Source organism: Gouania willdenowi, chromosome 20 (assembly GCF_900634775.1).
Source record: "Gouania willdenowi chromosome 20, fGouWil2.1, whole genome shotgun sequence".
Lineage (NCBI taxonomy): Eukaryota > Metazoa > Chordata > Actinopteri > Blenniiformes > Gobiesocidae > Gouania > Gouania willdenowi.
The window spans coordinates 18,228,668-18,252,136 of record NC_041063.1 but is presented as its reverse complement, the minus strand read 5'-3'; the positions used below and the strand labels follow the sequence as shown (position 1 = coordinate 18,252,136).

The 23,469-nt window shown below is 40.9% G+C and overlaps 1 protein-coding gene across 1 annotated transcript in view; it reads right to left on the bottom strand.

The window, feature by feature from the left end:
- Window positions 1-22,526, bottom strand: part of sulf1 (sulfatase 1) — a 31,199-nt gene extending 8,673 nt beyond the window's left edge. The window contains exons 1-6 of the mRNA XM_028435113.1: window positions 22,082-22,526; window positions 7,996-8,284; window positions 7,321-7,560; window positions 6,625-6,776; window positions 2,473-2,642; window positions 26-176 (exon numbers count right to left, since the gene is read on the bottom strand). Coding sequence (XP_028290914.1) covers window positions 26-176; window positions 2,473-2,642; window positions 6,625-6,776; window positions 7,321-7,560; window positions 7,996-8,170 — 888 coding nt within the window. The 5' untranslated portion in view covers window positions 8,171-8,284; window positions 22,082-22,526. The remainder of the gene's footprint in view (window positions 1-25; window positions 177-2,472; window positions 2,643-6,624; window positions 6,777-7,320; window positions 7,561-7,995; window positions 8,285-22,081) is intronic.
- Between the last annotated feature and the right edge of the window lie 943 nt (window positions 22,527-23,469).

Here is a 23,469-nt window from a genome sequence, read left to right as displayed (position 1 = left end):
ATTGTGAGGATTAAATGACGCCAACCTTCTGCACAGAGTCATCCACAGACATGAGGGTCTGCAGTCTTTTCCGATGTAGGAAATTGGTAAACTCCATGTGGATTGGTTTCATAGGCCCCGTGTACTGCATGATCCAATGTTTATCCATGTTTGGTGCGTAGTTGTAGCTCGGGGTGCTAGAAAGGTACACAAATTTGTATTCAAGTTTCATTCAACAGATATATATACAATGTTTTGCAAAGATGTTGGTTGTTTCCATCAATGAATTTCTCTCTCTTGTCAAAATTGACTTATCTGGCACTTTTCACAAACTGCAGCTCAGTGGCAGGTGCAACAATTGTCCACTATGTTTAATACTCATCAATTGCTGCTCAGTTTGTTGACAGAAATGTCTTGAAGCTCTGCAGCCAAAAGTTTATGGTTGTTTTTCCACACCTTTTTGAGGCCGTCCCTCCTTCAACAAAGATGAGAGCCTCCTTGCTCTGCAGCAAGCTTGGCACGAAAAAGGATTTTGTGGGTTGGCAAATGCTTAAGAAAATACAAGGCCAAAAAGTTTACTACAAATTCTAGACCTAAATCTCCATAAGTCCAGGGTTTTTGAAAGGAGAACTTGGAGATAAAGTAAACAGTATGGAAGGATATGAGAAGTGGTATCTGAGAAATGTTCTAGACCTGTTTAATGTTACCTGAAGTGTGAAGACAGCTTTGTACTGTATGACATGTTCATAAAAAGCAAAATCGAACATGTTGAATTGGTTTCAGTGTTGTATGTTTTGGTCGTCCAAATTAATGAATAAGAAACCAAGAGTATCAAGACTATAAATCTTAATGAAGACCTGCTATCCCCTTGCTGACTAAGCTGCCTTCTGCCCTTGTCTCCTCAGGCCTTCTTTGTCAGAAGGGTGAACTCTTCACCCACTTAGCAGGCAGCCTAATAAGCCCCACAAAAAAAAATCGGTCTCTGGGCATTGGGCCACCAAGGTAAGGGGCCCTGATCTCCAGGGAACCTGGAATGCAGAGATCAGTGAAATGAAGGAGAGGTCTCCATAGGAGAGCTTGCACCTGCCACCTGTTGCATACAGGTCTGGGTTTATTGGTATCAAAACTGGATTGAAAAACACCAGCACATTGTTCAGGCTTGAATGTTTCCAAACCACATAGAGCCTGACAGATGCAGTGCACACTGGATTTACTGGCTTTCTCTTCTCCATTTTTTGAGCCACAACCAGAAACACGATCACAGGCTGCTGAGAGAAATATGGTTCAGAAATGAGACAAATGCTACGATAGTTAAAGTGGATTTAGTGCTTGGCTAACATCTAGGGGTAAAATCACCTCCAGTGAGGAATGTTAATGACATTAACATTAAGTCCTCCTCTGCTATTGTTGCTGTCAAAAGTAGCAACGCTTGTTTTGATTTATGAGGCAGCTTCTCCTTCACTGTCTTTTCCTACCTCTGTGCATTACATGTTAGCTTGTACAAGCAGATGTTGAATGCAGCTATTTATTTTTAAAGTCAGGACTACAAATAGCAGCAACATACAGCTCCCATAATAAATGCCACATCTCAACCAACAAAAACAACACTGTTTTTTTGGAAAGCAGATTACTTTTGGTCTAACACCTACAGGAACCAACCAGCTGTGCCCTTACAGCAAAAACTGAACCACTTCTTCTTGCACTGCACCGACACACACAATCACTGGGGCAACCCCTTCATTCACTCATAGGCCCCTGCTCCACCTCTTTTACCCGGAGGCTCCGGCTAAAAATAAATTAATAATGTCACAAAGGGTGTTCCAAAGCACACAATGCATTCCTTTCGTCCAGGGAGCTGCGGGGAGAAACGACTGATTGATATGGACATGGGTCAGGAAGTCCTTTGGGAATTATACAGGAGGGGAGGGAGGGTCAGGCAGAGTGAGCTGGGATGAGCGAACGAGACAATACTGAGAGACAAAGAAGGAAAGAAAAACAGTTATATTAAAAGAATGGGTGAGAGAGAGTGTCAAGGTGACAAAAGGAAAGGCTTGTGATAAAAGACACTGAAGGTGAGAGGAGGAAACGAATGGAAGAATTGGCTCTACTCTGACTGTACTTCATCAGATGAAGCAGTGCGCTAAAGGAGCCTGCACGAGACAGAAGGGCATGGTGCCAGTAAAACAAGCTGCAGTATTGCAGTGCTGGCTGACTTCAGTGCTGAGACTTGCGAGAGGCCAAAGTAGCTTTGGCAGGAGAACATTAGTCCATTAGAAGGCCATGCCTGATTTTTCACCAGGGTAGTTGGCCCCACTTTTCTTGAACGATAATTCATCTTCATTTCTTGCATGCCTTGGCCAAAGTGGCCTCTGGAGCAACTTCTAATCTAAATGCAAAACTTTGCTCTTACGTTTTCTGGAGTCAACAAGATTGCATTCAATCCTCATCACCTGACAACCCTCCTGTATGTCCGAGTGACTTAATATAACTTACATGTGCTGTGAAGCGTTTGGAAAATGCTCGGCGTACTGAGGAGCTGAATCTTCTGGGCCGTGAGGAGCAGCATGGCTGATGACCATCATTACAGGCCGGTGAGGGTACACCTTCTTCGACATGCGGAAAAAGTTGATGCTGTCATTCGTGATAAGATCTGTGAAATAGTCCTTAAAAAAAGGGAAAGAAATTTTACATTGTAAGTATGATGCAACCAGAGGTGAAAGTACTGTAACTGATTACTCACGTACCAAGTACTCACGTTACTGTAATTCAGTTGCTTTTCTGGATTGTACTTTTGAGTCTATTTCTAAGTCAGTAATTTTACTTGTACTTAAGTATGTTTTAAAAGAAGTGAGTCATTACATTTCTACATCCAAATGTAACTGAGTAAATTATTATTTTTTGTTTTAAAATGATCAAAGGACATTGTGAAACTACAAAAAAAATGAAATGACCAGACAACAATCAAATGTATTACATCCTAGTTGACCAACCAGATTAAACGTAAGGCACGGCGCCTAAACAGCAATGAACGCTGATTATTTTCTCAGTTTTAGAGTTCTACATGTATCTACACTTAAAGCCTGATACTTTTCCTATTTTGAAATAAATTCATTGGTGTCATTTTATTTTAAAAAGAATTATACATTTTGACAAACCTTTTGTTTTATACAGAAGCTTTTGTGCAAAATAATTTAAGTTCCAATTGTGCAAGATTTGATCTCTTCCTTTTTACGTTTATACATGAGATGTTTACTGTACGCAAGTTCATGGTGTCTCCTTTTTTGAAATAATGTTAAGGTTTCATTTATTCAGACCAATGTACTTTGATCTCCTGACATGTTTCGAAGTGTCAGTCTATCTCAGAGGCATCTACTGTTTTCTTTGATGTGTCCTTACGAGTTATTTTCTGAGGAAAGCTTCAAAGCATCTACATCTTGCACGTGGCTAGATTTATTACCAAAAAAAAACATGAGGGGTGAAAGTACTATCTAAGTGAGCTACTCTTTAGTTGTACTTGAGTATTTTATGTAAGACTTAGTTGTACTTGTGTACAATTTCCATCAAGTAACAGTACTTCTACTTGAGTAGGATTTATGAGTACTATTTACACCTCTGGATATGACCAAAAGTTAAGGTGGATTTGACTTAGATTATACAGATTTAAGTTCAAATGTGTTGCCTTTCCTTATTCAGTTTTTTTAATATCTTAACTAGGAGCAGAGGAGATGTAAAGAGGGGTCATTGAGTGCATCACAGTCCCAATCTGTTGGGTTAACAGCTGGCAGCTTGCCTGTAGCAGTGTAAACGGCTGTGCATGCTCAAGTCAGTGTCGACAGCATGTGGGTAGTTGCCACATCAGTGATTCTCTCCACGATTGAACGTGACACCGTTTCGATGGCACGGAGCCTGGCGCTCTCCAACCCTGCGTTGTTATGACGGCTCCCCCTTTACGCCACTATAGACCTTAAATTTCATTACTACTATTTCAATTTATTTTTCTTTAAACTCTTTTTGCCACTTCTCACGAATCCTCCCACACAAAATTGAAAGCACACAAATCAGAAGGCAAACTCAAATGCTGCAGAGCCTCTGGCAGTGCAGGCTAAATTAGCTCAACCAAAAGAGAAACAATTATTTGGATGAAAAAGTGAATATCTGCCAAGACTTAAGTACAGGAACAGTGAAACTGTCATTAAATATAATCCAAAGGTGTGACATTTTATCAAATCCTTCCTTCCAGGTGCAGTTAGGTCTGTTATTAGTATTTTTTAAATTGTGCTGTAAGTCATGCCCGAAATGAAAGTTTCTGCTGCCAAGTTTCCAGCATTTAAAAAAATCAATTCTACCTGAATTTGTGGTGAGCTGATATTGTTGCCTGGCACACAATAAATGGATTAGAGCACCAGGTGGACAGTAAAAGCATAAAAGGTGTATTTCCATTAAATGTCAGAAGTGAGTTTGGTCAAATCTTCCTGTCTCCGTTTATTCATTTCAAAGTCAGCCCAACTTTTAATGGCTTGGAGGCTGCCCGTGCCTGCAGAGCTCTGCTGATTACATGCACATGGCAGAGCAATGTCATTCACTTCATGTAGGTCGCTTCAAAACACTGAACAACTGCTGCTGGAGGCTCCAGCAAGTCGAAAAGAGTCAGTGTTATGGGTGTTGTCTAGCCAACTATTATAAAGAGCGACAATCATACAATCATCCTCCATAATTGTAATAAGTGCTTTAATTTGATTTGGAAATTTTGTGATTTCCTTTCAATAAGATGTGATCTCTGGAACATTTATGCATTTAGGAAAAAAACCAAACCATCCAACACAGGGACTGGCAACCTTGATTACAGAGGGGGACACGAAAATAACTATCTAGCCTGAGGGCCACATTATCTAAGATTCATGTCAGCACATACTATTATGACTATTCTGAACATTAATTAAATTAAGTATTTCTTAAAATAGGTACAGTAATCATTAGTACGTTACAATGAAACAAGACAAATATTGTGTTTTAAATATTTTTGGAAAGTCTCCAACAACTGAGGACATCGCTGGTCAATATTTAATAAGATAGTAAACAAGGGGGGGGGGGGGGGGGTAGACCACATTTTCTAGCATAACCCCTTTAGATAAAAAGTAACAAAATGTAAAATATTGATGATAATATTCTCTATTACTGCACTTAGTCACATTCTTGAGCAGATGACACCCCCTTTGGACTGAGAATGGAACTGTGTGATGTGTAGTTAATGTGTAGTTAATGTTCAATGGACTGTTCCCGCCAAACCGACAGTTATTGGAGGATTTCATTCATTTTTAGAGGCAGCACAGAATTTATTGGACTTTCTACTGCCATCGATTGGCATGGAGTAGACTACTTAATTCAGAAATACTGTGTTACCTATCTATTTAGCCAGGTAATAGCAGTATTAGCTTCATAATTGACCAATTTAATAAGTTATTGAGGGATATTTCCAAATGACTTAAAAATAGTAACATATACATAGAAGTTATTTTATACAAGCAATGGGACAAATAAAGCAAATTAAACAAAAATCAATGATATTTTTTATTGGTCAAAATCGTTTTATTTAAAGAATAGGGCTATGGGTAGGTAGTGTACTGACACAACGACATACGTTACGTAGAAATCTAAAGGACAGTTCAAGGATGAACTAATGAATTAAACGTGAATGATCATGGATTTGTTTAATAGTTACTATAATCCTGAGCAGCTCTCAATGTCTGGCTTGTTTCAGAAAAAAAATACGAAAGACCTCCTCAGTAGCCAATTACTTCATGTACTTCCTGCATTATGTGTCAAACATCTTTAAAGTTCTATTCCATCATGTAATTCTTAAAGTTGTGTAAACTGTAATCGTCTTGGAGGCAGCAGGTCTACAAACGCAGACCGAAAATGGCCAATATGGTGTCCATTTGGTTTCAAGCCACAATCTGCTGACCAAGTCCATGTCATGTAAACACAGTGGGCTCAGCCTGTGGGTAATTTTACACCTCAGTCCAAGTTGGCACAGGAAAGGCAGCTTAAAAATGTGTTTGCCCATCTTTCAGACAACACTCATGTATTTCGTGTGTATCCAGCACTGGGCAACCTAGGTATTGACAGAGAATATTGGCATGGAGCTGCAAAAACAAACTGACAGCTCCTGCAAAAACATTTGGGAAAGATTGATGAAAAAGCCGTCCAGAGCCTTAGAGAGTGTAACCACAGTGCTCATCTTGAGGATGGCGGCAGCAGTGAAAAATTTCCCCCGAGTTTGTATCATAGGGCTAAAATCATTCAGCAGACTTTTGAGACACAAAGGAGAAAATAAAGACGGCAAGAAGAAAACAAGTACAGGACGTATTTAGAGAATGCAATGCTGAATTCTCATAAAAATGCAGGAGTTTTAAAATCTAGTAATATTGAGGGAAGGTGAGGCATAATAAAAGGGTTGCAGCATAAATAAGACAACACCTCAAGTGACTGGATTCCCTTTAATTCTAAACAGAGAATTATAACACAGAGATAACAGAAATGTTTCGATATCTATATTTAAAAGTGAGTGGAACCTGCAATTTGTCAAGCTGAGTCTTCATATTAAGTCAATAAGAAAAAGCAAATTGGTATTTGCGGAGCACATACCTTGGCATAGTCGGCACCGTGTTTCTCCTTGTAACCGTTCCGACAGACAGTGTAATTATAGAAACGAGAGTTTTTGATCAATCCGACCCATTCACGCCACCCGGGTGGGATGTAGCTGCCATTGTACTCATTGAGATACTTGCCAAAGAAAGCTGCAGGGAAAGGAACAATGAAATACTTGGTTAATAAGCAGTTTTTGAGAATTATGACACGATAGTGTTAAGCAACGCTAAGCTTTTTTTCTACACTTTTTTCTATAGCTTACCATAAAGTATTCTTGTATCGACTGGGAATGAAACTATCATGTCCTAGAGAAGACTAATTGCAGGCTAACGTATTGTTTAAACATTTAAAAAGCCACAGGCCGTGCTGTGGCCCACAGGACCCCCTAAAGCTGCCCATTCCAAAGCCTGCCTACAACTCAAACAGACACTGTCCGATGAGACATGACAGGGATCTGGCACGCAAAAAATTGTTTGCATATCTCACAGCAGACAGCGAAGCAGGCATGCAGAGTTGTGGAGCTACGCTCACCATAAAAATTTTAATTGACTATCATTTGAAACTGGCGTGATGTCTCCAGAGTGACAAAGCAGAACCCACATGCGAAACAACAATACTTCAGTATCAAAAGTTGGGAAACTTTGACAAATGCTAAAATAAGACAACATTTTATTTTTAATGTTCAGTGCTGACCTGTCCTGTAGCCTGTGTTGTTGAGGTAGACTGCAAACGAGCGGGGCTCATGATGGGCCTGCCAGGATGGGGAGGAGCAGTTCTCGTTGTTGGTGTAGGTGTTGTGGTTGTGGACGTACTTGCCCGTCAACATGGACGATCGTGACGGGCAGCACATTGGTGTCGTAACAAACGCATTGATAAAAGAAGTGCCACCGTCCTCCATTATCTTGCGGGTTTTATTCATTACTTGTAGAGATCCTGAAACACAAGAAAATAACAATTACATTTTTATCCAATAAAACCTCTGGCACCAATTCCTTCAATTTGTGACAGAATCACATGTAAGGATTATGGGAAGACTTCAACGTTCATCATTTATCATATTATTTTTGATGTGTGTTCATTAGTTGAACATCGATAAAAAAAATGACACTATCATTCTTTTAAACATTAGAATTCCCAGATCTGTGCTTTAACACTCAGCAGTAATTACAAAAATAATTATTATTCAGCAGCTAATAGACCAGATGGTCAATTAGGACTGGGTTATGGCCTTTGTTTAATATTTAATGTCCAGAGGAAGAGAAAATAAATCCACAAGCACATAGCCAGGCAGGGTAAATATTAAAGTAAATGGGAAATATCTATGTAAAGTGTGCACAAAAAGTCAAATGAACAACAAAGCCTACTTACCCAACTCAACATCCTGGTCGTCAGTCATAATGAGAATAATGTTTGGTCGAATGTTTCTGCGGTCTCTCTGTATGCGACCCCGGAGCCCCTGTGCCCTGGTGGTGGTGAAGGGCCAGTTGCCTGTAGCGCAGTCCAGAGACAGGAGGACCAACCATGGCAGCCAGTAAGGAGGCATGATGCCCGGCAAGAGGCTGCCGGAGAGCTCGCCGGGATGATGGAGAGAAGAGAGGAAGACGAGAACCTGCCAGACTGCTCACTAACACCCCTCAACTCTTGCAGCCCCCGTCAACTAAATAAAGACAAGATGAGAAGACAAAAAGTGACATTAGAACCAGAATAAAGGGAAAACCTGGAATAAATTGGGAAATTATAGTTCTTAGGCCATAGACGAAGTGTTAGAAGGACTATCACAACAAAATACTTCAAAATATTAACTTCAGATAAATTCTGTGCATTTGGTTGCAAATCAAACTAAACCAACAGTTTATCCATTCACAAAAAAGCCAAGAAAGGCTCCTCTGAGCTCTGGCCCTTGATGCTTCACCTCCTAGGACAACGTCCCAAATGAATAAAGAATGTTACGTCTTATCAAAGTCCCCTCACATGGAAACCAGTATCAACACAACAAAACCAAGTAAAGTTTTATAGTTGAGAAAGCCTCACCTCAAAGAATCCCAAGATATGATTATCGCTGCACTCCTCTATGCTGCTGACTGCACACGCTTCAGCCTTCAAAAGTCTGCTGAAGAGCTGCTGTTCAGCTAACTGTGCAGACACTACATCATTGGCTGTCCAGAATCAAACACATACAGCCACGAGCCAGCAAGGGCCAATCGTGGCTCACCTTCCACCTGTCACTCAAACGTCACCCCCTGGTGAGTGGAGCATGACGAAGGGCCAGTGGGGGGTCGGAGTTAGGGGTACTGGAGGCGGAGAAAGGGTTCCGCTACATTAACCTCTGTGCCACCATCGCCAATCACGGATTACCACCGAGTCATCCCAACACTTTGTGGGCCTTTTATTTCCTACAAACCCTTGACTGCTCCCCAAGTAATGCTGAAAATCTTCTGAAAAGTATAATTCACACTGTGACAAACTTAACATTTACCATTCAAACTATTTCCTCCCTAAAACAGTTTTTTTTTAAAAACTAAACAAATGAAGCAATCGCAATGCTGTTGTTGAAAAATACAACAACAACCAAACGTACTAAGATCTTTTTAATTAGCAGTTAGCTCAATCTAGAAGTGATACAAATAAAAGAATGGCTTGTGGATGTCAGATGAATCATAATGAGTACTTCAAGTGCCTAATGAGTGCCAATCTTAACAAGTGGAGCCGAACTGCTGAGTGAATGGCTTGAAAACAAATGGCAGGTCAAAGACAGCCAAGCCTGTGCAAACCCCCACTGTACAGCTTTGCCCATGATCTGGTTTCCACATTTAAATAAGCCTGATCACCTTTTATCAACTACTCATCTTTAGTTCTTTAATTGTGCATATTTAGCTTGGAATAAAAGACCAAAACTTGGTTATGGAGGGAAAATAAGATTAAAGGTATGAATTACCAACCTTTTGTTTGTGATACTTGACTTGCTTTAAGTTTTGTGCAAATGTGGGCTGTTTGAAGCGTTATTGATTGTGAGCCACTCTTCTGTCTGATGGCTACAGATGTAGTTTACCTGCTCGAACAAGAATAGGGTGTGAAGGTATTTAAGATTGGTACTTTGCTGTGGGCGTGGCTGTTGTGGATCAGTTTCTCCTGCCCTGATGTGGATAGATCCTTGATCCTTATTGGGGGTGTTTCATTTTGTGTTCCTTCTTGTGCAGCAGTGTTTGTTTTTTAGGGGTTCTATTTTTATCCAAACTTGCTTTTTGTTTTGTGAACATGGACCAACATGGAGCAATAGAAGATTTGGAGGAAGGATAAGAGTGGTGAGGACAACAAATATCCATTATTAACAAGTTCTTGTGTGAAACATGGTATCTAAAGCTTGATTTACATGCAACTTTCCTTGCAATTATATGAGAAGAGCTTCTCAAATTCTTTGGCCCATATGGCATGTCAGATGAGCAGTATTCGAGCCCAGTCAGCCAGCCCAGTCATGGTGACAGCCTTGTGCAAACACTGGAGTCGTTTGGACAAACACCCCTCCAGTGCAGGGTGGCAGAGTGCACAGTACATTGCTGTGAATTACACACACAACGCAAACTACTGTATAAACAGATGGTGACACGCAGAAGCTCATGTGATACTCACAGAATTCCTTCTCCCATAAAAAAAACAATCTTTTGCAGTCCAAGTATAGGCCCCAGAATGCATGGGAGCGATAGGAATGGAAATTATCTCTATAAAACTATGGTTCCTAAACAAAACTAGAGTCTCTTTTTCTGTAAAGCTGCTAAAGACTGTGTATTAAGCTGTAAGTATTTCATTCAACCTACGGTAACAGTAACGTCCATCAAAAATTCTAATTTACATGCCAATGATTCCAAGTATTTAGGCTCTTCTTTGGACTTCAAGAAATGAGACAAGAGGGTTCATTGTGGTTTCTGATGCAAATCTTGTGTTGCTGATGTGGTTAGCTACAGTGGAGTCAATAGCTATCCTGTTTAAAATGACTGAGTGTGCAGAAGGATGACTAAGTACAACACAGAACAACCGGTGGGATAGAAGGATTTAGTTATTCACGCAACATGACTACACTCAGGCCTTACCAGTGATTCACTTTGCTGACAGTCATCAGAAGTTAATAATTCGGATCAAGAATTTTGCTAATTTATTGGATTTATTAAAAACTGGGATCTATATTTAAAACTTAATCACTTCAACACACTAAGCAGAGATTTATTGAGTACTTTGGAAGCTAGGCGTGAAGCATACAGTTCTAACTATTTATGATCAATGCGCTGGCCACATAATACATAAATGACCAAGCCTGGCAAATCTGAAAGTCATTATTCTACTGGCTTCTGGATTTCTTTTGTCATTGACACAGCTTCTTATTCAACCTCAGGGTTTGTGTCTGAATGTTGTCAAATGATGTGCCAATTTTAGACAGTCTTCAGAGTGTGCTTGAGAATAATGTTTTATGTTATTTTCCTAAACTTTTCTTTTTGAATGAGTCATTTGTTTGTGCCATTTAGCGCAATATAAGCAACACAGGCTAGCTCTGTGTCTGGCAATAGAAAAAAGGTCTTTATCCCTAAACAGAGACATGGGACTAGGGAGCATATTGTTTCTCCTTCCTTATTGTTTTGGGGGATTAGCACTAATGACCCTTTAAATGAGCCCCTTACTGTACTCATCATGGTTAAACCGCGGGAGGAATATTAGAGACTGACGGAAGAAACGCAAAAAGCCCAGAGGTTGAAAGGACTGAAACAAAAAGGGCCCCCTTGACGTTTTTTTTTTTTTTTTTTTTTTTTTTAAATAATAAATGCAGCTGCCAGATACACAAGACATGCAGTTTTCAGATTATTAGCCATCAACACAGGGAGGTGTTCTTTTTGTCTGTTACTAATATTTTTTTCTCTTTCACTTACTTTTCTCTGGCACATATAGCACTGCTCCATAAGCTGGACCCACTACAGACAGTTGTGCTTTGTGTATTGGGTAAAAGAAAAAGAGAGAATAATTGAGCAGCTGCTTGTGTAACCATGCAGGGCAGCAGTATTTGGTTAGTTGGCAGTTGTGCCCTCCAGTTAGGGCTTCAAACCACACACTCTGCAGCTTCCTGACCCTCCTGCGACCCGGGCGGTGATAAAGCTTTGATGGGGGCTAGTTTAACCAAACCTCAGCAACCTGAGGCTACCCACACTCAGAGGTTAAGAGGGGAAAGTCTGGAGAGAAGGGGAAAAAGTGAAAAGAACAAAAAAAAAAAAACTCAACGCAGGTTTAAAATGGAGGCATGAAGGCACTAAAGTCTTGTAAATGTTTGTACATGATTGGCCGGCATATTCATTTCAGCATTGGTTTCATCTGGCTTCATTTCTGTTCAGTCGTCAGTGGTGGTCCATACATTTATCAGCTGTCAGTGAAAAACAGCAGAAGCGCAGAGAAGGCACACATGACTTCTTGAGTAAAAACATGAAATTATGCTATGAATCCTTGTCCTGGTGATAAATACATGTCCACAAACATTGCCCACCAACCACAATCTTGCTATAGTTGGGAGGTGAGTTCATGTTCCTAAACAAGATGCATGTCAAACACAAATCAGACACCATGCTTCCATAAAGTTAGGCAGTCATTCAAAAAAGACAATGCTATTGAGTACAATGGCCGTTTCAAAGCACTTCCACTCCCTCCTCCCCTCATTGGGGTTTGTTCCTTATTACAGTCCTTCAATACTTCTTGAGTACAGCTTAGCAGTGGCAGGCCGGGAAAAATGGTGAAAAAAGGGGAAATAAAACAAATGGCATACTTGAAATTCTGAAGTTAAACTGACAATAACCATGCAGGCCATTTCCTTCATAGCCATTACTGCTCTATTGTGTAAAAATTGTGGAAAGCAGAAAATAAACCTACTAGAGTTTAGAGAATACAAAGTCTGAAATTTGGTTAGGAAAAAACCCATACAGATTAAATAAAAAACATAAAGACAAAGCCATTAGGACATTTGAGTTGATCTCAGACCTTGAAACAAAACCTTTAAAGTGCCAAGGTCACCAGAGCACTCCATCATTTTAATGAAAGCCTCTAAAAAGTTTGATTAAATGCTTGGAAGTGGAAGTGACTTGGTTGCCAAATGTCAGTCTGTTAAACGTCATGAGATGGTTCTAAGCAAACAGTGGGAAGAAATTCTTTAAGACAACATAACGGGCAATTGTAAAAGCTGTATCTGTCTATGATTGTATGCATGTGTATACCAGGCCCAAAATGGTGCGTATTTAAACCATCATATTCTGAACTATGGGCAACCTTGTTCAAACGTGTATATGACAGCAAAACTCAATTGGTGTCTATACAGAAGAATTGGGCTATTAGGACTAAAAACTGCTAAACAACAATTTGTAGTTTGACTACCTAACAGAATTTTAGGATGGTCCTGAAGACTAATTTCAGCTTTGACTGTCAGAGTACAAAAGAAATGTTCAGGATTAGGAAAAGCCTTTACGAAGACAATACTAGTAGACAAGAAGGTCTCCTGTAACAGATGTCCTAATCCCAGAAAACATGAAGTCTATATTGCTCAACTAAAGTGAGCCTGGAACAGCCAACTTTTCAAAATCAACTTTTACAAGTACATTTATGGTTCAAATCTTTAAGAAAAGGGATAAGAGTAGACAGACATGTTAGGAAGTGAATGAAATGTAAATTAAACACAAGGATTTGTTGTATGATTAGAAAAATTCAAAAATACAGATTCCCTATCAAGGACATCAGGAAGCCACAGTCATTCTATCTCTGGCACGTTCCCGGTAATCTATTCTAAGCAGTGAATAGAAACCATTAGCAACAGACAACTTCAGATGAATAAAATACAACGCATTTATATTCCTCCCACCACTTTCGTGTCAAGACCCACACTTCCATCAGAAACACTATCAGCTGCAAAGCGCTCTGCACTCAGAATGAAAGGGAGGGAGTAGAACATATTACACACTCACGGGTGGCTTTCTTGTCTCTTTGACGTGTCAAATATACCCCAGATAAATTATTCCTTTTACCACAAAAGAGGGCTACAGCAAATTGCTTCAATGGGTTTCCACTGAGGTAATCGTCAAGAATAAAGAGACTGACGATTTTCCATGAAATTGGTCACATGGTGGCACAAGAAAAAAAAGAAAGAAAAAGAAGGCAAATGCGCCAAGTGTAACACATTTAAAAAAAAAAAAAAACTTTTTCTTCTGATGGGAGCGGTTTGATAGTGTTCAAAATTACATGGAAATACATCTGTTGTGAAAAACACCCCCAAAAAATAAGAAAACATAGTAAATACTCAACAACATGTAACCCTAAGAACAAAACTAGGCCTGAATGCACCAGTCTACCAGACACGACCGGGTCACCCTCGAGGACCATTTGTATGGCCGTCATCACAAGTTGTAAAAACAGGAACGAATCAGAATGTCCCTCCAAAAATTAGATTTTACAATTAAAAAAAAATTATTAATTCTAAGACAGTGCAAACCTAAAGAAATATTGATTCTTGTTCCACAGGTCATATTAACTACCAGTACGTACTGAACCATAGCTTTGTAACCAATCAATGATTGAGGATTTGTAGAGGAAAAAAGAATAATTGCGTTTTCTTGACATTAAATTGTATAAAAATTTTATTTCTTGGGGTAAAGTAGCAGCAGACCTTTAGGTCACTGTATTCCTGCAGCTGACGAATGAAATGTAACACCCCTGAAATGCAGAGCATGTGTAGGCATATTCTCTTGGAACGTAGACAAACATAGACCATGGGAACCCAGCCTATGTGACCCTGAATGCAATAAACAAACTTCTCACAGACTGACACACCAACGTAATACCGGTCATAAAAATCTATTCACCAGATTGCACCTGTGCCTGTTTGCCACTCCTTCTGGCCAATGCCTGTGGGCAAGAGTATTTTTGGATATCATGTCTCTGTCTGCGTTCAACTGAATGACTAAAGCACAGACAGACACGTAACCTCTAATTTGTACACAGGGGAGCTCTCCTTTCCATTGCCTCTGGGACAATGTGGCTTTTCAAGACTTGCCGTAACGTCATTGGGGATTTAATTAACGTCATCCGACTTGGTAAAGATGTTTAATTGTTGTCATTTGGTAAATATATCACACAATAATTAATGAAGATTGAAACTCCAAGAAATCTTAAATAAGGTAATCCACTTGAGTACATTCATTCCTCTGCATATTAGCCTTAGGTAAAGGAATGCAGTCAACTCATCATCCTAACATGTCCATAAAACACAAGCCAAACTAAGCAGAAACGGCTGCAGGCAAAGTCAAGAAAAACAAGCTTTGAGAATGTGTGTCGAGCAATTCTACCTCTTTTCATTACGGACAAAGTTGCTTTTCAAATGACACAAAGATGCAGCCATTCTGCATCCACATGGGCAGGGTATGCTAATCAAGTAAGGTCAACCAGAACTAGAGGCTAGCTCAGCACATGGCCAAGTCCACACATATAAGAGGACAAACAGGAGAGAGAATGCTGGCAGAGAGTGAATGTGTTTGCCCGCTCCGGGGGAGAAGAAAAAGAAAGGGAGCAGAAGAGCTGAAACAAACGCATGCTGGCTTCTATTAGTCGAGCTGTAGAGCAGCATGCAGGGGTGAGGAAACATATTCTTTCCTCCTGCACTCTTACCGCCATCCATTCCTGTCCCTTCAAGGCTCCCACCCCATTATCTCCATTCGGTAAAGACAGAGGATGAAAGGGACAACCCCCCAGTGGCAACACTTCTCCCTCCAAACTAGCGCCGACGTACTCTGACGGCTGCTTAATTGTACGTGATACAGGCAGGGCCCTTTCTCTTTCAAATCTAAAACAGATTGCTTCTCCCTGGGGAGGGGATTATTGGACATGAGAAATGACAAAGCGAGGACAATTCAGGGCTCTGGAGGGTGGACAACTGAAGGGATAGCGGGCACATCACATAGATCTATGTTTGTGTTGTGACACTAAAGAGGTATGTTCGTGTCCATGCATTATAAATGTGTGCACGTGTGGCTGACACTTAAGTAGTAGTAGCGCTAACTATCCAACCTCTAATTAAGAGCAGATCATCTCTGTCTTCGGCAGGCTCTTGCTTAATCACATTTTCATACCTCCAGCTCCAACATTTTGGCCTGTTGGTAATCTTGTTTCTCTTCCACTTCCTCTTCAATTATACTCTATCCATCTTTTTTATGGTATTTGTTCTAAAGCTTACGCTGCAGTGACATTCAAACAAAAGTTTTCTGTACAATCACATCAATAAATAATACAAACCTCACTTTTTCAGGCTTTAATCTTTTATTTGCAATTCAAGCAATTAGAACTAATTCTATATTAAAATTCCATGTTGTTTCATGGTATGTACCATGAGCTGCACATTTTGTTCACTTAGAATGAGCTTTTCTACAAAGACCATTGAGGCACAAGCACTAAACATAGAAAAACACAAATGGTATAGTACAGCTGCTGGTATATGCCAGGTTTGTCTTTACACGTTTTTACAAGTGTTGCATCAAAGCTTGGAGGATAAGGAATTCCCTCCAGTGATGAGATGGATGTAATGTTTGCCTGCCCTGACCTTTCCTGCTCCAATGACATCCTGAGAAAACACAGACTGCGCTATTATAAGCTCCCAAATACTCCCAAAAATAGACCAATGTTTCGTACACATCCCCCTGTGCAGGATATTTTTTATTTTTTTAAACATTGAGGACACATTCAAGGTGAGCTCCGTGCAAGTAGGTTGAAACTGTAAAGGAATGTTTGAACAGTAAGGTCAACAAAGGAAGTGAGAAAGTCTCTGACTCATCTAAAGATAGTCTTACAGATGCCACATGAATATGAAAACATGCTAAATGCTCCCTATTTAAACACTGCTCATTCACACTGATAGGACTGTGCAATCTTCTGTGGCACTACTCTGCAATCAGGCTCACCAAAGGAACACTATTATCAAGAGGAAGAAATAAACAAATGGTGGAAGACAGTGTGGTTTCAGTAAATCTGGAGAGAACACAATTTAGATAATTTTGTGATTTAAAAAAAGAATATATATATATATATATATATATATATATATATATATATATATATATATATATATATATATAAACAAATCTGGTTTAAACTGTTTTCAAATTGTGTATTCACAGTAATCAATAATTCTACACTGTTAACACTAGCATGACCAGAGTGGTGTCATTTGACACCTATACCTTTAATGTCCAAGCTGGTGTCAGATGGCGGGTGTGAACAACTCAGCTTGTGACCATTGTTATGTTACTGAGGCCACTACTCCCCCCTCAGCTAGGGTGGGGGGGGGGTGGCTAGGTAGGTTCCAGGACACAAAGACCTTTTGTAATCTCCTTTGTGTTTCCCATACAGCAGCTACATAGAGGTTGCAACTTATATTTCAACTTTTGCAACAGATAGTAGTAGGTAGTAATAGTGAGACGGCAACAGTTTGTTTGCATTCTTGGTGAAATTTATTTAATAGAGATTTTGTGAACAATTCTGGCACTGCCACACCTCCTTTATGCATTTGCCACATGCAAACTTGTCACAATACATACAACGCTTGGTGGCACGGTTTTTCCTGCAGCAACACTTCACCTGGCACAATGCCCTTTTCCCCACATCACGTGTGGGTGGTTGTTGCTGAAGGTTTTGCTCATTCACCTCCTTGGCTGCCATTAGAGACCGGGCAAGCTCATTTGCAAGCTCCAGCAAGAAGTCCACCCTTCTCTCCTTGACCCCAGTGCATGCCTGATAAAGCACATGTGCGTTCAGCGCTGCAATGTCAATCATGTTGTAAAACACAGCGACTGGCCAACGCCGTGTTCCTGAACGCACAGTGTACTTTCGAACCATCTGGTCCATGACGTCCACACCGCATTTCATGCTGTTGTAGTCGGTGACTGTGTTCGGCTTTTTTTTTCCGAGTAGCCTCAGTCTCCACCACGCTGTGCACGCTACTGAGGAGGCAGACAGTCTTCTTTAGTTTGGGCACATAAACAGTCAGTGTGGCACCAGAGGTTGAAAACACTTGTGTGCTGAATTCCTCACGGGCCAAATTCTTTTTAGCTGAATCTGGAAGCTACCGGCGAATCTTATTGACTGTGCCAAGGAGGGTGGTCTTCCGGCTGTGCAGTCGACGTGCTAGTGACAATGAAGTGAAAAAATTGTCGGTTGTAACAGTTCTTCCTTTGTCCATAAACGGTTCCATAAGCTTCATCACCACATTTTCAGACAATCTCTCCCCAGGTGGACGACTGGGGTCTTTGCCAAGATATGGGATGATTTTGCACACATACTTGGATTTAAGGTCACATGCCACACAGAACTTGATACCAAACTTGTCCGGCTTCGTTGCAATGTATTGCAAGAAACAGCAGCGAGTCTTAGTTGGAAAAAGTTGCTCATCTATGGTGATGTGCCTGCCTGGGTTGTACGAAGTGATGCAGTTGGCAACAAAAGACCCCCAAACGTCAGAGATTGCAGCAAACCGGTCAGTCGCAACTCGTTCACCGCGTGTGTCCTTGTCGTCGAAGCGTAGATGCTGCATGATGTCCTTGAAACGGTTTCGAGCCATAATCCTGTTGATCAGGGGCGGTCCCAGTTTTGCTGACCATGCGTCATGCAGCGATGGAAGGCGGACAATCCCCCACAGAAGCAGGATGGCAATGAACGCCATTAGTTTAGGTATGGCCATGAACCAGTTCTCATGTTGTGTCTGGAGTGCATGCTGGACAGTCCACTCCTGAATGGTCCGAAGCATTTCCAGAGTTATGAAGCAGAAGAAACTCTGTAAGCGACTCGTCACCTTTCTTCTGGCCAAAGCAGTTGGCTCTCCATCTGTGACGTGACCTTCAATTGGGCTGTGATGGAGAGGCCTTCCGACCTGTTCTTCACGCCACACTGTGCCGTCTTTTGCCCTCTCTGTCAGCCACTCGTGTGTCTCCAGGCGACCTCTCTTTTCTGAAGGTGGCGAATCCTCCTCATCTATAGGGTGATCATATTTTTGAGATGTGATTAATGAAACATTAAAAACACAACTGCCATAATCAGCAAACAAAAAAAAGGATGTTTAGAAAATCTTACCGGAAGAAATTTCAGAGTCAGAACTCAGCTGAAGGGATATTTCTTCTCCATCGGAGTCACAGGGGTTGGCGTCATTTAGGATCATCTCCAAAGCCTGCTGAGAGCTGTAAACTTTTGACATCCTTGCTTCTCAGTCGCCAGAGTCAGTGAAATATCTGCCCTGAGTTGGCTATTTTTTCACCTTGAGGTGATAAGCCTTTTCAAACTTTCACTATGGTTCAGTACTTCCGCATTGGGTCAAAGGTCAAGAGGGATAATGTCAGCATAACTGATGGTGTAAACAGAGATTGAGATTGTTTTTCCCTGTTGAAGCATTGATTCTTTGTGCATCTTGTGCACTTTCTTCAAATTTGTAAAATAATAGCTTAATAAAATAATTCATGGACCTGGTTAGTGAATGGTGGACCTCGTGAATTTACCTTTTTAAAGTGAGAACTCAAACAGTCCTTTTCACACTCGGAAATCTTGCTTTACCATAAATAGCAACAATACATTTGATTTATAAGCACAAAAACAATAAAGGTAAATAGTGAAAATACAGGAGTAGGAAACAGGAGCTTGGTTGCTTTATTACTGTTTTTCTTTTTCTAATTTTATTTATTGTGGTTTATTAATTGATCACAACACACATGGCTCATATTAATTTGGCCATTCTTATCCAATAATTCCATATAATGTTATTTGGATTAACAAACATCTACCTGGGAGAAACTGGTTTCTCAACACTGGCCATCATTTACACCAACCCCCAAAGTTTGTCACTGCCCAGCTGCACATTCCGATCGAAAGGCTTTATTTACATAAGAGAGGTGGCCCCACTGAGTTGCAAATGAGTGTCATTTGGCGGCCTCTGGGCAGGGCAACAGGAGTAAGAAAACCTTGGGCATGCTAGTGTTAAAGGGACAGGAGACCATAATAATATGAATAATCCAGCAGAATAAAATCATGCTGCTGTAGATAAAGATGAACCCAAGTACAGATAAAACAAAACCTTTCACAAGCCAAACAAAGGGGGCAACAATTTAGCGTTTAGGAACAAAAACAAAAGCAACAATATATAAAACATTTGTGGGAAAAACTGAGTTGGTTCAGTATCACACCTGTTACATGAGTACAGCAGTTAGGTATTTGTTTTTCCAAGCATGTCTCGTCAGAGGACAAAAAGGGACCTCCTCTTTTCACAATGATAATTGAATGTTTAGATTTAAGATTTGATATACTTAATTTTAGTAACTGGTGACTGAAAGTCTGCCTCGAATGCTTTTGACTTGCTTCATGGGTTGATGAGAAACCACGTCTGGGAAGTGTCTGATTCACTCTGGCTGACATTTAAAAAATTTAAAACACATTTTTGGCACCGTTTGTACAAACAGTGAGACCACATTTCTTCATCCTCCCTTACATCGCAGCTCCTGAATCCATATCAGGAGGACTAATTACTTCCCTTATTACCTTAACGGACATGCACACGGTCACACGTATCAATATCGCCAATGTAACGTTTGTGTTAACAGGCGTCAACCCCCAAAATCTAATTATTTGTTGCAACAGCTGCTCATGCCCTTAAAAAATCACCATTCTTTCACGGGGCTGACACTGACAGGAAGTACCATGCTCTAACCATCCAACCCAAAGATGCTTTGCCACAAACCGGACAGAACGATCAGGAATTCTAGCTACAAGCGGAACGTCACGGAGGGTAAAATGACAAAGCCTTTTGTTAATTCTGATAAGATAAAGTTAATTGTGCTCCTCGTTCCCTAGCCTCGCCCTTCACTGACATACACTGACACAGCCAAAGTGCTGAACTGCGGCCAGACATTTTACGCTAATTGGTTCTGATATAAGCATCTACTTTGAATGGGACCACGGTACGAGTTTAGCATTTACAAAATCTAGGTCACATAGATACACTCTATACAAGGAAAACAAATTGAGCAAAAACAAAGTCATAATCAGTTAGCTGCTTCTTCTTCATCCGGCTTTACTACAGCAAACAGCATGAGAGACTATTTCCTTTCAGAGAGGAAAGAAAATTCATTTTGTCAACTAGAAAAACTTTTCCGAAGAAAGAATAATGACAAAAGATCACAGTCGGAAATTAAAAAGTCAAGTCTGAATGGGTTTCTAATCTTTCACGTATTTATTTTTTTGCAATAATCTGTTCAAATAAGCCAGTTTGTCACCAACTGCTTTATCAAACCTAAAGCAATAGTCCTCACATCCTTTTGGTGGCTGTGCTGAATACTTGAAGTAACAAGCAGGAAGTGTAGCTAAGGCTGGTTTACCAAAGTAAACATGAAATCACACAACAGCAGCTTTCACCCGTACAAGCTCCTTCCCTCTCAGCCCTGCTGCTGCCTGTGCAGCAGCTACAGCTGCACAATCTCCATTAGCGTGCACACACACACACACACACACACACACACACACACACACACACACACACACACACACACACACACACACACACACACACACACACACACACACACACACACACACACACACACACACACACACACACACACACACACACACTGCCTGCAGCAGGTTATACATCATATGCACTCTTTAGGTGAGTTCCCTTCCTCACTTGACTTGAGTTAAATAGACAAAGTGACGAGTACATTCCCTCCGTCTCTGCTTCTCTTTGACAGTTTGTCCGGAAAGAGTTCTTCAGCAGCTCATCCGTTTAGAGTACACTGACACAATCTGCCAGGAGGGCACTCTGAATGAGATTTATGAAAAGAAAATACTTTAGTGGACTGTTAATCCAACGCTGCATGTGGGGAATGTTAAGCTGCTGGAACTCACAGCACAGAAACAACAATAATCAACATTAATATTAAAATTAAAAACATTGTTTAGTTTTTTTATGCAAAAGCAACTTTTTTAAACTATTTTTTTTTACAATTACAGATGAGTGCTCATGGATTTGGAGAGAAACAATGACACTGATGGAATGTGCTGCCTTTTAATCCTTTGAGACTGAGGAATTTGTGATGGAGGGAATTCCTGTCATCCACGGGAAAACTATGAAGTCCTACACACACACACAAGTATTGAGGCACATGCTCGCTCATGCACGCACACACACATAAAGAGCACTGCTGTTCAAGCAACGCAGAATAACAGCAGAAACAGTGCAGCTGCATACCAGCACTGCACTGCAAATCCCTGCTTACAAGCTCCTGTTCCTGACTGCAAAGTAAAGAACAATTTAACTATGCTCAGTGAACCACTGACAGAGGCAGAAAAGAGGAAAAGAGAGAGGAGGAGAAAAAGAAACTGGACAAGGACAGAGATTGGGGAACTTGTACAGTACCTGGAGAGCTGGCTGAGTGAGAGGCAAGGCGAGGGATCCTCTGTTGGCTTTATGGTCACGTTTCTGTACTGGATCTCCCTGTAACCATAGAGAGGCTTGGGTCTTGGCGCTGGGACTTAACTTGAAGACTCAAGGGGACCACACAGCTCCTGGAAGAGAACCTCTCGCCTCTAATCCTCTCTCCGATGTGATGACACTCTCTAACCTCGACCATCTGTTGAAACACGTCCCGGAGCATTCAGCACCACGCTGTGTCAAGAACCCCACTCCCCTGCCCAATCACAGACCGGCTGCTGGGTGGCTCCTCGCTGCCAGGAGGCAGGGACGAGGACAGAGGGGGAGACACACACACACGTACACGCGCACACACAGTGTCACGCCGCTCCGCATTCACACAGGCATTCTATGAGATGGGAGCGAGAAAACCCCCAGTCATCGTAACCTGAGAGGCAGAGCCGGAGTGGAGGGAGAGTGGAGACAGAAGGAATGGGAGGGGAGAGAGAAAGCAGTGTTCAGCTCTGTCGTGCAAGTGTAGCTTTAGGTGTCACACATTTAAGCAGACAGAAGAAGAATGATATATACTTTCTTGTTATTATTTTTTTATTATTATGTGTGCTAGTGTGGAATAAATAATAAACAAAATCGTAGCAAACAACTCATTCCTTAGTTCATGAAATCCTTCCTCCCATTTCTGTCCCTGCAGTCCCAGAGTACTGGTATTTGGTTTGAAGAATAAAAGAAAAAGGCAATAAATTGGTGTATTGGCTCCGTGGTGGGAATGCTGTTGGCACTAAACTCTTAGATCTGCAGGAACAGAAGCTCAGCCTGCCGCCCTCACACCTTGGTGTGATAAATCCTTACAGTCCCCCAACGACATTCCTGCCCTTCACCACCTCATGTCTTAAGTAAGAAAAGAAGGACAGAGGGAAAGACGCAGAAATGACAAAGCTTAGAAATGATTAAGATAGAGGGTGAAGGACAAGTAGGAGAGAGGGGTTTAACTGATGGCAGCAGAGAAAAGCATACACGGATGTTTCATCATCAATACCATTATAGCTCTGCTTTTATCCCATTAATGCAAGACACAAGAGACATTAGGTGAGAACAGCGTTTCCCTTGATCATTTTGTTGAACCACTGTCCTACTCACTGATCCATTAAGAAAGGATTACGAGACCCTGATTATATTTGGGAGCGACTTCAAAGGCAAACCATTATGAGGTAATACCCGACAGTGTCATGAGTTAATCAAAGGTGTGAAACTCAACTGAAATGACTCATTTGCATTTTGTAACAAAGTTAATTCATACAATGATTAAATCTTCGCTCTTCGATCTTTATTTACTAGCTGACTGATTGCATTCGATTTTTAAAACAGTGAGCAGTTAT